The 17,022-nt window shown below is 36.9% G+C and overlaps 1 protein-coding gene across 1 annotated transcript in view; it reads right to left on the bottom strand.

Annotated features, from left to right (window-relative positions):
- Positions 1-17,022, bottom strand: part of HCN1 (hyperpolarization activated cyclic nucleotide gated potassium channel 1) — a 337,659-nt gene that overhangs the window by 36,356 nt on the left and 284,281 nt on the right. Inside the window, exon 6 of the mRNA XM_084801390.1 lies at positions 9,690-9,930. Coding sequence (XP_084657516.1) covers positions 9,690-9,930 — 241 coding nt within the window. The remainder of the gene's footprint in view (positions 1-9,689; positions 9,931-17,022) is intronic.

Below are 17,022 nucleotides of genomic sequence, written 5' to 3'. Positions count from 1 at the left end.
TTTGGGAGTTCAACAATATACAAACTGAAAAAGTACAAGTACTAAACTTTTAGAATTTACTAAAATTTCAGTATTGTTCTAATGCCATAAAATGATCTGGTAAAATGGTCCCCACCACTGTGTACTGTAATACACAACTGTCTCCCTAGCACTTGGGACCTTGAGACATAAGAATCACAATTTGGCTATGGAGTGATTTGATGACTTGCTTGGGTCACATGAGATCCTGTCTTAAAACAACAACAATAAAACCAAACAAAAACAACTACTCTGAAAATGTGTTCAAGGCTCCAAAAATAGATTTGATGCAGCATATATCTACCTAATAAGAATAATGTGTTAGACATCATATTAAATGTGAAGATAGGAATAAAAATTAGCATAATATTTACTAAATATACAGTGTCAAAAAAGGCTGTGTGTTGGTCAGTGACTATCTTAATTACCAGCAATGGATATAAAACATTTATAACTTTATAGAAAAGTCTTCTGGACAGGGTTATCTTTAGATTTAGCTGTCTTAAGTTATAGAGCTATATTATTTGATCCTTAAGATAATGAGGTTAGTTCAAAGTTAGAAAATAATTTTAGAAGGTTTATATATTAATTTTCTGGAACTATATGTGCCTTTTACTTTCATATAGCCCACTAGCTTGTCATTAGATTTGTGTTGGTTCCCTTTTTATAAAGTGAAAACATAGTTTAGCAGAGGGAATATTTAAATTGAATGGGTTACTTGAGTGTTTCATGAGTTTTAGGTTTGAAAGAAGATAATAGGGGCTGGAGAGATGGCTTAGAGGGTAAGAGCACTGACTGCTCTTCCAAAGGTCATGAGTTTAATTCCCAGCAACCACATGTTGGCTTACAGCCATCTATAACGAAATCTGTATACATAATAAATAAATAAATCTTAAAAAAAGAAAGAAGATAATATAAAAGCTGAAGGTGGAATCAAGTCAAAGTACACTCCCATACCCACCTACCTCTTATGAGTCCAATCACATTGCAAGGATCTTAGCATTATTGGCTGCCATTTTGCTTTGGTTCCATGGTTTAAATTTGAAGAAAAAATAAAGTCTTAAACTCAGAGGATCTTTAAGTTAGCACTTGAGAGTAACATAAAACAACAAAATAACTGACTGGGTTAAGTGCTGTGAGAACACCAGGAGTAAAACACTAATCAGAGATGAAAAAGATAACACTTGAGATGTTGTTTCTTATAGATATGACCAACATGCTGCAGCAGCAAATTGAAAAGATGAGTTGCTTTTAACAGCAGACCGGCATCTACAAGGGCTGTCCTTGCTTAGTGAGGACCAGTGGCTTATGTGTTTCTGAGGGGGGAAATACCGAAATAGTTTAGGAATATAGTTTGGATCATTGAAATGAATTTTAGAGCCACTGCTTAAGGCTTGTGACATTATTATTTGAGACAGAGTCAAAATATCTGATTCAGAAGCATCACAAATGATGCAATATAGAGCAAAACCAATAAGCAGAATCTCAAATTTTCTTAAACCTGATGTGATACAGGCAAGGCACAAACAGCTGCTATTTTGACATAAGGGCTCATTGATTACATACACTAAGATCTCAATTGCAGGCTTACTCTACAAAGATATCTTAAAAATCATTCCAGGCTATCCATAAGGATAGTATATATTGTGCCTGGTTCTCCTTCCACTGAGCTTATGTGAATACCATGCTTCCTTCTGCCTCCTGAGCTATGCATCCTAACTTTGGGAGCAATAAAGCCTTCTATCTATTCATCAAAAGAAAATTCTTTAATGTCATCTTGATTTGGTTCTTTATATGCAAAGATTCATTTATAAATGACTTTATAAAGCAATAGAACTGTTATATTAGGATATAGATGATGATTAACATTTTTTCCATTTAATTGATGAGAACAGATGACAAAAACTGGTCAGGAAACTTTAGGGTAATGACTTTGACGATAAGTTTTTCTGTTCATGGTCCCATGGGCAGTATTGTTTTGCCAGAGTCCAGACAGGGGCACAGGTTTCTTGGTTTTTTTTTTTTTTAACTTTTCAAAAAGTAGACAGATTGAATAAAAGCCAATTTTCTAAATGATTTTTCAGGTCTCAACTCTTGGGGGTGGGGGAAAGGCTAGGTAGCTAAAGAGGCGTTAATAGGGCGGGAGGCTATTGAGTTGGTTTCTGAATCTAAGTTCTTTTACTAAAAGGACTAAGAACCCACCCAAGGGAACCATGCATGATTTATTTCCAAGTAGGCCAGAGCCTTCAGAAAGAAGTTTCAGAACTGCCTTACCAGCATTTTCAAACAATTGTTTCACTTAGCTTCAAGTAAAGGGTTACAAAAGGAGGTGCAAAGCAAAGAACTACAGGAGTATAGATCCCTTTGTCACTGGTTTATCTTCTTGATAAATGTAGGGGAAATTTTGAAGGAACAAAACAGTAAATTTACCATCAGCAGGTTCCTCACACCTTCTACAAAACCAGTGCCAACTTTTAAAAAGAACACAATGGAGGAAAGATAGAATAAACTACAGGAAATTTTAGTCCTCAGGTAACTCATGACAGGTCTTAGGGACAGGAGTTACTGGGGCTGTGTTTCTTTCTGTAAGTTTTGAAACGTCAAGGGAACTTCATCAGGCTGTTTGCATTCTGGAGATCACATTTCCAAAGCTGTATGTTACCATAGTAGGTAGCTAAAGTCATTTTGCATCTTCCAATTTCTAGCAAAGTGTTGGACCTTATAAAGGATTGAAAAACCTTTAGAGGAAATATTTCCTTCTTGAGTGTGTTGTTTCTTTTTAGTATTACATAAGAGCGCATGAGTCACACACTGGCTGTAGAACTTGAGATGTCCTCACTTTGGTGTGGAAAGCCAAACCCTGAATAGAAATAACTTAATAATAAAGTTCATAACAATAACGGAAAACATTGTTCTAGGAACACAACAAATTTTCTTCAAAAATCATACGATTTGGGTACAGAGCTAATTTAAAATGTAAGGAGGTATATAATGGTTTTACTTATTCTCTGGACAGTATTTTAACACTGTGATTACTTTAATGGACACTAGATAGGGCGTGAGAAGAGATTCCCAAAAGACCTTTGCAAATGCAGACATAAAAGGATAATGGACATCCCTGAAGAAAAAGTGAAGCTTGTGCAAATGTTCCATCTGTATCCTAGAGGATAACACCCCTCTGAAGGAAGTGTGCCACACACACAGAACACACAGGAGTCTGAAATTCAAATGCTAATCTGAGATTTGTCTCCTTCGAGGTATACAGCCAGTTTAACTGATATGAGCCTCCATTCCCTTATTGTTTTATATTGATTCTTTAGTCATTTTATTAGCATTTGTAAATTGTACAAAATGAGGTTCATTATGAAATTTTATAAATGTATATGAATACTATGATCATCTTTAATTTCCTATTATCCTATTCTACTCTTCCAAAAATATTTCTTATGTTCCCCTTCCTCTTCCTCCAAACCCTCTTTACCCTTTAAGTATCATCTCTTATTTTATTATTTATTTTTCTATGCTTTATTATTATTGGTATGCATATACATACGTATAAAATATATAGCCCAAACCTTCTGAGTCCATTTTGCATTGTTCATTTGTATGTACATACATATGTATGTATGTAAATGCTTTTAGGTCAGATGGCTTGGTATTGGATAATGAGTTAGAGGGCTTATCCCAAAGGAAGACTAATTCTCCTTCTCTTTGTCATCAGTAATTTCTTGTAGCTCTTTGTGTAGGGACACATCATCATAAGGCTTCTTCCTTACAAATCGGCTTGTCAACTGGTGTCATTGTTCAGGGATTGTTTAGGCTACCACACTGCTAAGGTTTCATAAGAGCAACTTACCTGGTCTATATGAAACATAGCCATGACCAGCCTGGCAAGATACAGCCAAAGGTAGCACTGTAATTAGGTAGTAACCAACATCTGTGTAATTAAGGCCCATTCGGTCAGAAGGAATTCATTTTGAATACTGTAAACTTCCCTAACTACCCATGACTGGTGAGGCCACAGAATCTAGAGGATTTTTTTTCCATGTTCACAAACCATATTGTAATTCTAGCTGCATTGTAAACACTTATTCTGATGTCCACAGGTGAATCAAAGATGTTCCCATTATTATTATTTTTTTTCTTCTGGAGATCACTATAGAAAACCACAACTGGTAAAACTACAAAGAACAGCACGCTGCCCACCGCCAATCTACAGCACAACCCCCTACAGTCAAGGCTCAGGAAAATCTTAGAGGAAGGCAAGAGGGATTGTAAAGCCAGAGGACTCAGATGCATGAGAACAGACTTTAATGTCCTCGTTTGTAAAAAAAAAAAAAAAAAAAAAAAAAAAGGAATTTAAGATTGTAAAATTTAGCTCCAAAGAGGAATTAAGAAGGAGTCTAGGAACACTTTTCCTCTAGCAGCCAGAGAGTTACCCTTTGGCACCCTATTACCTAAGCATCTGAGAATTTACCCCGTCACCATCCATTTGAAGATTGATTGTGAGGACTAATATCAGTCTGCCCTGTTCCTGTGTTTACCATCGTGACTCACGAAGAAGCCTGGAACTTCTGTTAATCCCACAAGCCTACATTCTAATTTCTTACATGGCTGTGGGAGGTGTGAGGAATTTCATCTATCCCTTGCTTTAATTTTCCCAAAGCATTTCTCTTTGTCATCTACTAAAACAACCTAGAATTTCAGTAATTTCTGAGTTTCTTTAAGCAATCACAAGTTAAAAGTTAGGAGATTGTAGGATACTTGATCTCTTTTCCTCATTCACGCGTCTCTATTGCCTATAAAGTTGCCCAAAAGACATGGAGCGCCTGCTGTGGGCTCATCTACTTGGAATGCCTACTGATGAGAATATTGAATAAGTTTGGAGATGAATTATGCTAAACAAATTTACACAGCGAGGGCCGGGTAAGCTGAATAAACATTATATCTGTGGTATAAAGGAACTGAGTAAATACGTAATAACCTTGCAAAAATCGAAGCCCAGCTTCCAACATTTTTTATTAAGGAACTCTACAACATATTTAAGGAAGCAGTGATCCTAACTCTGCCAACTAATTATTTATAGAACAGGAGAAGAGAAACTTGTAAGTCCATTTTTTGAAGAGAGAGGCAGTTTAATTAAAACCCAGACAATATATTAAGGGAAAGAAAAAGAAAAGAGCAGTATCTTTGGTGGAATTAATTAATAACAAAACCTTAAGCAAATCCATTCCAACTTCTTAACAAACTTTAATAATTAAAAACTTATTTCAGGTGACTAGAAAACAAAATTAAATATCTAATAATACATGTAATCAACTACAAACAAGTTAAGAAATGAAAAAAATGCTCTATTTTGTTTAAAATTAAAATGCATAACAATAAAATAAATACAAATATTCTAAATCACACAGACAAAAATGGATAAAATAAAGATTCCACTTATTATTTAAAATAACTATGGAGCCTACCCTCAATATAATCAATAAACTTTAAAAAATTCCAAAACTCCTTTCAACTTGTATTATGTTTAATAGCAAAAAATATAATTTGTTTCTTCTCAAATGAATATCACACTGAGAGTATTCCTTATACTGCTTTAATTCAAAAGAGTACTAGTAATGTCTGCCAATGAAATGAGAGAGTAAGAGGAATTTACATGTATGTCGATGGAAAATGCAGAAAAATTCTCGTCATTAAGAAAACAAGATTGACCAAGATATAAAACCCAAAATATTAGTAACATAGTTCCTATAATTAATATGATATTATATGCAGGTCATTTTATAAAAGGTGTATGCCAAAGCCTGCAATTTCCTTCATAATTGCACCTTAAAATTGAAATTGGAGGCACGATTTAAATATAACTGTCGTTATAGGCTCTAGAAGGGACAAGACCAAGTGATGCACATGGGATTTCTTTTTTTTTTTTAATTTATTTATTTGATTGCATCTCCACTGTTATCCCCTTACATGTATCCTTTTGTTCCTCTCCGCCCACCCCCACCCAGGGATCTGTTTTTCTTTTGGAAGAGTGTTGAGATTTGATATTAAAATTATGGTGTACACTGGCCAATAAGCTTCTGTAAAAAAATCTATGGAATTCCTTAACACAGAGTAAGATTTATTACATGCAAACTGAGAACTAATTTATGAGGTCATAGCATTACTAAGTGTGCCAGCTAGATTTATGACAACTTGACACAACCACAGTCATCTGAGAGGAGGAAAATAGGACTGAAAAAATGTTCCCATAAAATTGGATGTGAACAGTTTCTTAATTAGTGATTGATGAGGGGAGGACCCAGCTCATTGTGGGTAGTGACACCCCTGGGCTGGTGGGCTGGTGCTCTGTAAGAAAGCAGCTGAGCCAACCATGGGAAGGAAGCCAGGAGGCTCACCTCCATAGCTTCTGCCCCCTAGGGACTTGCCCTGTTTAAGCTCCTGTGAAAGTGTCAGCCAAATAAACCCTTTCCTCCCCCACTTTCCTTGTGATCATTGCATTTTATCACAGCAATAGAAACTCTGAGGTACCAGGTGATACGCAGAGTGTGGAGAACAACTGTAAGAATATTACAACTGTAGAAAGCAGTGTCACTGAGAGGAATGGAGAAAGGGATGCTGACCTTAGTGCCACCGGAAGTCCCTGGAGTCCAGCAGAATGAAGGCAAAGTATATACATACAACTCTACCCCAGCTTACAAAAGTTGTTTCTCATGGCCTGCAATTTGTTTATTATGAATTATTTATGCTTCTACACCGAAACTGAACACAAAATTTCAGGAGACACAGCATCTTGGTTATTAAATGAGGAGTTACAAATAGGAATGGGGTTTGGACTAGACTATTCTACATGGTAGTGGATTAAATTTAAACACCAGTCAGAGTTCATTTTAGTTTTATATAGATGCAGATGGTTATAGAAACAAAATGTATGTACATTTATAGGCTAGTGTTGTGTTTGTGCACAGGCTCACATGCACGTGTGTAAGCATGTGTGTGTGTGTATGTGTGTGTGTGTGTGTGTGTGTGTGTGTGTGTGTGTGTGTGTGTCCCTGTTTGCAAGTAGATGTGTGTGTAACATTGCTTTATTTGTTTATGTGTTTGCTTGTTTTTCAAGACAGGGTTTCTCTCTGTAGTTCTGGCTGTCCTAGACTTGCTTTGTAGACCAGGCTTGTCTCAAACTCACAGCGATCTGCCCGCCTCTGCCTCCCGAGTGCTGGGATGAAAGGTGTGCACCACCACACCCAGCCAACATTGCTTTATTTGATCTAAGAAATTCTGGATACAATAGCAGAGAAGTAGCATGAACATTTCCTAGCAGCCAAATCTTGACTTAAAACACTAGTATCTAACAATTGAATGAAGGACCCTTTGGACATATGGAGAGCGCTAAACTGAACGAAAAATATTTATCACAAGCCTTTTGCACACTGAACAGAAAGTACGGAGAAAGCAGAGCAAAGAACAAGCAAATAAAACCTGACTTTAAGAGACACATAGGTACCATGTGATGGAACATCTGAGCAATCCAAGCCCTACGGTAGAGTAACATTAGACTGTATTTCATATGCCTGTATAAAAAAGTTAACAGATGAAGAATAGGAGAGGTTAAAGTTTCCACTTAGACAAGCCAGTTATATCAAGCACCAATAGTAATAAGGTGTATAGCTACTGTTCTGTGAATATTATATGAACAAAGGAGAATGGCCCTTTTTTAAAAAATCATGGTCTTCTTCATAAAACACACTACGACAATCTGATGGTGAAAAGCTAATGAACAAATTTCAAGAGGACTGAAGACCTGGGACTGAGTAGCAAACCTGCACAGTTTGCGTCCCATCTGACAGGCTTTATAAAGAGCACACAAGTAAACGTTGTTGACCAAGCGTAATGTGGCATTATAGAGGAAATACAAACCAGCGAGAAGGTAAGAATTAAGGTAATTTGGATTAAGTCGAATTTTGCTAATCCTAACAGATTAGCAAAAGCTTATATCCAAAGTGATCTAGAAGGTCATACAGATCACTGCAATAACAACAAGATTATAGCCGTGTCTCAGTTACGGACAGAGCTGCTGCACCATGAAGTCACAGGAAACTGTTTTTATTCTAGGCCTGATTCTGTGTCTGAACACAGTGACGTTCACTGGTATATGCTGACTTTGCTTGCGCCATCCTGGCCTAGGTTTTGCAGGAAACCTTGTTCACGTTATTAATATAACTATAAAGTGACTAAAAGGTGTTTGAATTCACAAAGCTTGTCGATTAACACAAACCCATTCTTATATTAGTATGTATGTATGTATGCATGTATGTATGTATATATGTATGTATGCATGTATATATGTATGTATGCATGTATATATGTATGTATGTATGTATTTACTTATCTATCTTATTTGAGGGGGACATGTATGTGCAAAGGTGCATGTGTGCATGTCAGGGAACAGCTGTGGGAGTCATTTCTTTTCTTCCATTATGTGGATTTCAGAGGACCAGCTCAGGTCATCCGACTGGGCAGCAAGTGCCTTTACCTAATGCACTCTTACTGGCCTCACGAACCCAGTCTTAATCATAACCTGCTTCAAAATTTCCAAGGTTTCTTTCAACATATTTCTCGCCCAGTCATTTGATAACCATACACTCTCCTTAAAACATTCAGACAGTAACTCTGCCGTCTTAAAGAGGACGTTGGCTCGTGTACACACACAAAAGCACGCACGTTACAGCAGCCATGTTGGAAACACCCCACACACTCAGGATTCCGGGCAGCATGTTACTGCCTAACCACAGTATGAGTCCCTTTCCCTTGCTCAGCGCTGCAGTTGATACTTGGGGTTTTGTTTATCATATGTGACCAACAGCGATGATGGCGGCTTCTAGCAATAAATTTAAAGTTAGGTTTCTAGACTTCGCTCCTTTTCTCTCAATACAATGCAAGGGACCTAGACTCCCCTTTTGAGACGTAGCCCATAGACAGCTAATGCGCGTGGGGAGGAGGGGAGCTGCCCCGGACCCTCCGACATGCCTTCCGGTGCCCACTATTCGATCACTGCCCCTTGGCAGGGCGGCCTTGAGGGCAGACAGAGGAAGGGGGTGCAGGCTATCCTGATGAGACCTAGTGGACTGTGGCCAGACAGTGGGGGAGGAGGAGCGCACCTGTCAGAGGTCATGGAGAGGGGAATAGAGCAGAAAAGGGGGGTGGGGGTGGGGAGGGGAGGAGCGGGAAGGTAAGAGCGAGGGGACAACAATCGGGAGGTAATGTGAGTAAATTATAATAAATTAAAAAATCAATTTAAAAAGTGAAGGAATAAAGTTAGTTCTTGTGAATATTAAGACAAAGGAACAAACAAAAACAGCAAAAACTGAAAATATTGATAGAATAATATAGCAGGCCGCATTAACTGCTATGGAACACTCTGGGGACTTTGGAGTGAGAGGGAAAAAAAACGTGTTTTCTTTGTATTTTCAGCCAGTATTATCAGGTTCCAAATAAAGTGGTTACAACTATGTTCTCATCAATACATTCATACACACACTTTCATGGAACTTGGGATCCTGCTGAAATATAAATATATTCCAAGTGCTGTAGCCAGAACTCAAATACAAGTTCGTATCCCAAATTACCAAACACGAGACGCCTCTGAAAGCCTCGCAACGTTTACTAACCTCCGAAGTACGAGCCATCGGTCAGCTTCATTTCCTTACTGGATTTAGTGATGACGCCAGCAACACCGTGCTGGATGAAGTACATTTTCTTCCCCACAGCTCCTTCTCGGATGATGTAGTCCCCAGGCTGGAACACCTCAAACCTCAGCTTGCTCAGCATGGCCGTCACGAAGTTGGGGTCCGCGTTAGCAAAGAGAGGCATTGTAGCCACCAGTTTCCGGCAGTTGAAGTTCACTATTTCCTAAAGTGGCAGGAATAAACACACAGGAAGCAGAATATGACTCATATCCGGGAGAAGAACGTGTGTCGGCATTTAATGACATGTATATACAGAATAATGGCTAATTTACATTTGTAAAAAAAAAAAGGTACATGAATTGTAATCCGCATATGTCACCAAAGTAATAAGTTTTATTTTAATTTGTACTAAAATTTCATTCTAGCACCTGGTGTGACAGAGAAATACAATAAACATTCAATAATATGTAAACTAAATAATATGTTAGTTAAAGAATTAAAAAGTACAAATTTATTACCCTTATTTATATATTATTTTTAATTTTAAATACAGCTTAAATGTGGGGGTTTTAATCTTTCTTTTATGTTTTTAAGTGAAGAAAAAAAAAAAAAAGAAAGAAAAGTCCTATATGTACTAAGTGAAATGTTGCTTCTCCTATAGTTTGTTGCACAATCTACCGGCAGGGATTATAGAAGGAGGAGGAGGAGGCGGAGAAGGAGGAAGAAGAAGAGGAGGAGGAGGGGGAGGAGAGGTTAGGGGTAGGGGCAAGGGAGGGGGAGGAGGGAGAGGAGGGAGAGGAGGGAGAGAAGGGAGAGAGGAGAAAACAACAGTTGTAGTGAGTGTGTACTTTTTTTTTTTAACACCATTCACATTAGAGTGAAGGAAATGGAGAACAGATGTTGCCAAAGGCAATCGATGAAAGATTGTAGATGAAATTTGATTTCTGCTCGGCAAGAACAAACCACATTTTCAAATCGCCCACTGGAGCTGGAACCAGAAAGAGGAAGTCTCTTTTCCCTGTCTTATTATTTGTTGTCTAGACAGTCAGAAGATCTATATGTTTGGATTCATTTTGCAGAGTATAACTCAGATTAGAAATATTTGTGTCTCTCTGGGCTAAAATGGTGACATAGGAAAACGCATCCTTGCACAGTTGGGACAAGCAGTGGTAGTGTAAACGTTACCATTATGACGCTTCTTAGCAATTCCTTCATAAAAGGACCTGGCCCTCAAGCTACCATCCATTAAAGATTACCAAAAACTAGGATTGCAATTGAATTTATAATCTTGTTTAAGAGGCACAGAAACTAAAGTCACTTCTCCTAAGAGGTAGGTGGAAAGGACGCAAAATGAAGGGGGAAATTAATCAAATTAGACCAAAAAAAAAAAAAAAAAAAAAAGGCTTTGCCTGGGAAAATACGTAGTGCTAAAGCCAAAACAAGATTTCTTGATATTATTTCAAAAATTACCTAATATTGTTTTGGCACAGGTAAAAATTCTAAGTGTTGAGTAAAGAAAATTTGATAGATACACCCCCTCAACAGAACATTACTCAGTCAAGAAAAAGGATGGCTTCCTGTCATTTTCTAGAATGAATGGTATTGGAGATTATTGTGCTAAAAAACAAACTAAGCACTGAAAGAAATGTGCTGCACAAGTTCCCTTGGATGTGAAATCTGAAGCAGTTGATTCCATAGATACCAAAAGAGAAAGTGTAGAAGAGTTTTAATCCAGCCACAGGGCTGCTCTGGCTAGGATCATATCCAAAGACCATGGTCTATGTGATGCAGATGGAATGCAGACGTGCTCTGGGTTACAGTATGATATGGCAGACACGCCCTGAGTACACACCTTTAATCCTGGACAAGGAAGGTGAAGTTCATTTACAGAAGGGAGCAGCCATGTTTGAAAGTGAAATGTAACTGAAGGGCAGACAATGTGACAAATCAGAGAAAGATTTGACAGAATGAGCCAGAGATAGGACACACCCAACTCTCAGGAGAACAGCACGGGTAACAGAAGCTACTTACCAGCATCACAGGGAGAGAGAAGAGAGGTTTTAAAAATGTATTTATTTTTATTGGTGTTTTATCTGTATGTCCCTGTAACAGTGTTGGATACTGGAGTAATAGACAGTTGTGAGCTGCCTTGTGGGTGCTTGGAATTGAATGTTAGTGCTCTTAACCTCTGATAGTGTGAGAAACAAATGTCCTGTACATATAAAAGTTGTTCCGATTCAATGTTATTAATACTCCTGTAGATATGACATAGGAAAATAATAGATACAATGGACTTAAAAGACAACAGGACTATGCCAGTAAAATGAGAAGACGAACCATGAAGAATTAAAGATTTCATGTGTAAAATGACAGAATAATATCCTATGGAAATTTAAGATGAATTAGATTTCAGAAGATACATGGATCCAAAATATCGTGCTTTCTGCTATTGGTTAAGATTGTTTTAAATTAAATTGAGTTTTTAACTTGTGGAGGTCTCATATTATTCCGTCTGTCAATGAGACTTCTGCTGGTGCCATAATACTTAACTTCTATAGACTAATGTTGATTCGTGGTTTGGTTTAATCTATGTGAATTATTATTTAAATCCTAAGACTTGAAGAAGAATAAATAAGTATACTGAATAGCTAAACAAAGTTCATTTTAAGTGACCTTCTAAGAAAGTCATATACATGAGCTCAATTATAGAAGTATTTGAGACAACAAATGAAAGTAATAAGTGTCAACAGTTAAAATTTAGGACATTTCTACGTTGTGGTAAGGTTTTGTATGTATCCCGCATTCCTGCAGCCAGTCCTTAACGCCCCATAGAGCTGCAAGGGATGCTGAAGTGCTCAGCACAGAGAGGAGTGTTGGAATGAACCGGCCCTTGTACCTGATTTAAAGCGCTGAGGCATCAGCAGTACACACTTAGGGTCGTTGGCTGGTGTGGCCCCCACATAAGGCATGATGCTCAGGTTGACAGGCACCAATAGAGGAAAGGACCTTGAACGGCCTGCCAAGCATGACATTTCTATCCTTGGTGTTCTTTAGAGAGGAAGATAGTCATCCCGCAGACTTATTTATGGAATCTTTCTAAAACATAGTATACTAGGCTCCGGTCCAGATTTACAGAATCTGAATCTAAAGCTTTAGGGGATATGACTCAAAGTCTCTACTTACAAAGTCAAGTATGCATCCTGAAATAAGTAGGTACCGGGAAGCCTAAATCTAGTTGAGAGAGGAAGCTGTGTATGCGTGTATTGAACATGAGCTAATTATAAATAATAAAAAGAGTTTTGGCAAAAGTCAATGGATGAATTATAAGACATAATAAAACTGCTTTACTGATAGGATAGAGTTGAAAGTCAACTATGGTTTACTTTCCTTTAAAATAAAAGAAACGATTGGAAGGTAGTTACTTTAAAAGAAAGCTGTCCCTCCCCCCTTTTTAAATTCTCAACTAACATTCATTTGATAGGTTGACTCCTAAACTACAAGATAATTAAATGTATTAGAAAACCATCCAAGACAAGAAGACATTATTGCCTTAGAAATGTTTCAAAAGTGTATCTAGACACTGAATGACAAGCTAAGAACCTGCTCTCATCTTGTAATTTTAAAACATTTCCCTTGATTTCTATGTCTCTACGATGGAAGATTTACAGCCTCTTTCTCTAATTGGGACACTTTCTTGCCTTTCAAGAAAGCTTTTATTGTCAAATATTATACAATAAACTGAAAGTGTAAGAAACTTATGTTTAATACTTAAATTATTGGAGTTAAAAGAGTCACAGCAAGCAGAGGAATGACCAGTGGGGGCATATAGTTTCCTAATTTTCATTATATTTTTTCCATTACATTGAGAGTAGCCAGTTACATATTTTTTATTAGCAAACTAGCTTTACTTTAGATTCTGAAAAAAAATCTATTTACCTCAACACACCTGCAGTCATAATGTACATTTTAAAAATTCTGATTCCTTTTTCTATAATTTTATGACAGACTGTTTCCCAAACTACAATGCAGCCCTCATTGCTATTCTTTGTAACAACAAGTGTTTTATTTTTTGTCAATCATATTATATATTTAAAATTTAATAAATAGAGAGGAGAGCAAGATGACAATTCCTTTTAAATGACGTGGACTCTAGAACTTTCCAGTAGCGCCTGCTTTGGAACCTAGCTGTACAATTAATTGCTAGATGAACATTTTTCAAGTTGTGAGTCAAACACTGACTTATCATTCATATCAGTCAGGATTTTTATGTGTTACATGTGTTAATGTTATAGACTGAGTTGAGCTCCTCCAAAGTTTATGTACTAGCAATTACAGGTTCACTAAGAGAAAATGCATTTAAGAGTTGATAGAGTTAAAATAAAGTCCAGATAATGATAGCTTTTTATGAGGGCAGCCAAAGACGATACCTGCTAGTGTTTCAACCTTGACCTCCGGCTCCTTAAACCATGAGTAAATGTCTCCAAATCTAAATTATCCAGCTTTTTGCATCCTGTCATAGATGCCTATAAAACACATTAAGTTAGGGTTATGCAAGCTTAAGAAGGATGCAGTTGTCCTTTCCACAGGTGTGCGCCAATACTGCAGTGCCACCGCTGCTAGCATGTGGAGGTTATAAGCAATCCAGTGACAACGAATCTGAACAGACATGGAAAAGTTTGTATGCCTTGAGACCGTGTAAAGTTTTCAATTTAAGGAGAAATGAAATCCAAATAGATAGTCGTATAGGTGAAGAGTAGTTGCGTTGGTGCAGTCAGTGTGGAACATTTGGCATTGTACCATCAGGGGCACATGACAATGTACACAGGCAGGCAGATGGCCCAGAAGACCAGGATTAGAGACGTAGGAAGGGCATCATTTTATGGAAAATGTTGAAATCCATGGTGGGTAAACATAGCATAATATTTATAAGCCTGACAATTCAAAGTATGACACTTGTAAATATAAATTAAACCTTAAGTATCTCTAATACTTGTGCCTTAAGTTTTCATCATAATCAAACTTGTGTAACAATTTAAACAAGAACTCTTCCTAATCTGTCTTGCCTAACTCTGGCAACCTCTGTTCTACATTCTGTCTCTATTGGTTTGGCTAATACAGATTAAAAACTTAAATTTTCAGCAAAGGAGTAATTTTCAGTCTTAGAAATAGTTGCTGAGAGACAGACAGACTGCTCATGGAACTGTGTAATGTTTGACTACGTCTTTCATTATAAAAATGCAAGTTGCTGTATTTGCTCTCTCTATTTCTGGCCTCCTTAGTTAACTAAAAGTAAGAAAAAGTGCAGCCTTAAACAGTTTTCCCATGTGTTTACAATCATCACCACGAGACATTTTCTATATTTGAACTCATTACTGTTCCAGAACTATTAACTGGTGACTGCTTTGTATTGTAGGAGCCCTTATTCTATACTTTTGGTAATGTTGCAAAATCTAGTTCACTTGTCACACCAATAAGTACCTGATTTACATCACTTTTCTTTATGTAATTGAATTGCCTTAAAGAAAAAGAAATGAGTTGCATATAAATGTATATTTGCTGGAACTTTTAAAACCTATTTTGTTTGAAGGAAGAAACTTAAGTAAGATATTATGCATACTTTGCTATGTATTTTATAAGATGGGGTTATATAATGTGTGTGTTTATGTATGTATACATATATATGTATATGTATGTGTATGTATATATTACTAGAAAACAATTAAATTTTCATATTTGGTTTGATAGTTTAATAATTTATAGCATAAGTAATTATTGTGACATATTTTAATTTTTAATTCCATGAAACAACTGTGGAAGCAATTCTTATCACTAAATATAATGATTTACAATTATACTATACAATCCAACAGTTCTCTTTGGTACTGTTAGTTTCTGCCCCACTAATGTGGTCTTCCTTATTTAAAATTAGTTTACAACATATTTCCACTCAAGTTAATCTATATAGTGTGAATCATGTAGAGTTTTCACTTATATAATTTCTAAAGTTCAAAGTTTTCTGTGAAGTCTTTCTCATAAAAGTTTGAGTTTCCATTTTCAGTGTTCCTTGTCTTGTTCTCTATGACCATTCACCGGATCACTTTGAAAAAGAATAATTAAAATACTATCATTCTAATCTTAGCTGTATATCTGGTATTTCTACTTTTTAAAAAATTAGGTTTTGAGACATTATTTTTTCTTTAGATTTTCCTGCTCCTGACCTTTGGAAGTGGCTAAATTACGGCTCATGTTGTTGTCAGCTAAGACATAGATTTCACATAAGGAGACTGCAGCACTTAAATATGTTAAGAGTAAGAATTAGAATTTCAATATTAGTTGTAATATAAAATAGTAGCACAGACCACTTTTTGTCATTCTGAGATAAAGCACCATAATTTAAACACACACACGTTTAAACAGAGCTTGATAAAAGGAGAGAAAAGGGAGAATAATTTATGATTATTTATAATCATAAATAAATGTTATAAGTACAAAAATTATGTGCATTACTAACGTAGGGAAATAATTTTTAAGTTCTCAAAAATCAAGCACTCTAAGGATTTCCAAGGTTCCATGTCACAGTGTTCCATTTCTATCAGCCTTGTGACATCTGATGTTCAATATTGTCATTAGCACATCAGCACATCAGTAGGCTCAGGTCTTTGCAAGTGTAGGTCATTCTCTGTCACTTTGGCCTCCTCAGCTCATAGTCCTTAGACATTGGGATGCCATCACTTAGTGACAACGGTGTTATTTATTTGATAATGTGATATCAAAAATGAAGTTCTTCAAATACTTGAAGTATAGTTTTCTCTAGAATTATGTTTAAAAGTCATTGTTGTCATATAACCATGTCCACCATTACAACCACTGTTATCCCCTCACTGAACACTGTTACCACCACCGTTACCTAAGAATGGCATCATCACTTTAGTGTTTTGACTATGAGATGCCTCCCAAAAGTGTGTATATTTGAACACTCGCTCCCCACCTGGTGGTACCATTTCAGAAAGTTGTTAGGTGGTAGAGCCTTGCCGGAGGAAACAGGCTACTGGGGCCAGGCCTTGGCATGTTGCATTCTGGCCACATTTCGAGTTGTCTCTCCATTCTCTGAGTGTAGATGTAGGGTCACCAGCCAGTCTCCGCCTCCTTTCACTGTGCACCTTCTTGGCCTGCTGCTGTTTCCTCTCCATCAGGAAACACTATATCCTCTGAAACTGTGAGCCACAGTAAACCCTTCCTCTAGTTGCTTTTGTCAGGTATTTTATCATGGTAACAGAAAAGGCACCAAGACAACCATCCTATTCCATAGTTTCTA

Source organism: Acomys minous (genome assembly GCF_964271855.1).
Source record: "Acomys minous genome assembly, chromosome: 11".
Classification (NCBI taxonomy): domain Eukaryota; kingdom Metazoa; phylum Chordata; class Mammalia; order Rodentia; family Muridae; genus Acomys; species Acomys minous.
Note: the sequence above shows the minus strand (reverse complement) of the source record. Positions and strands in the feature narration are given on the sequence as shown.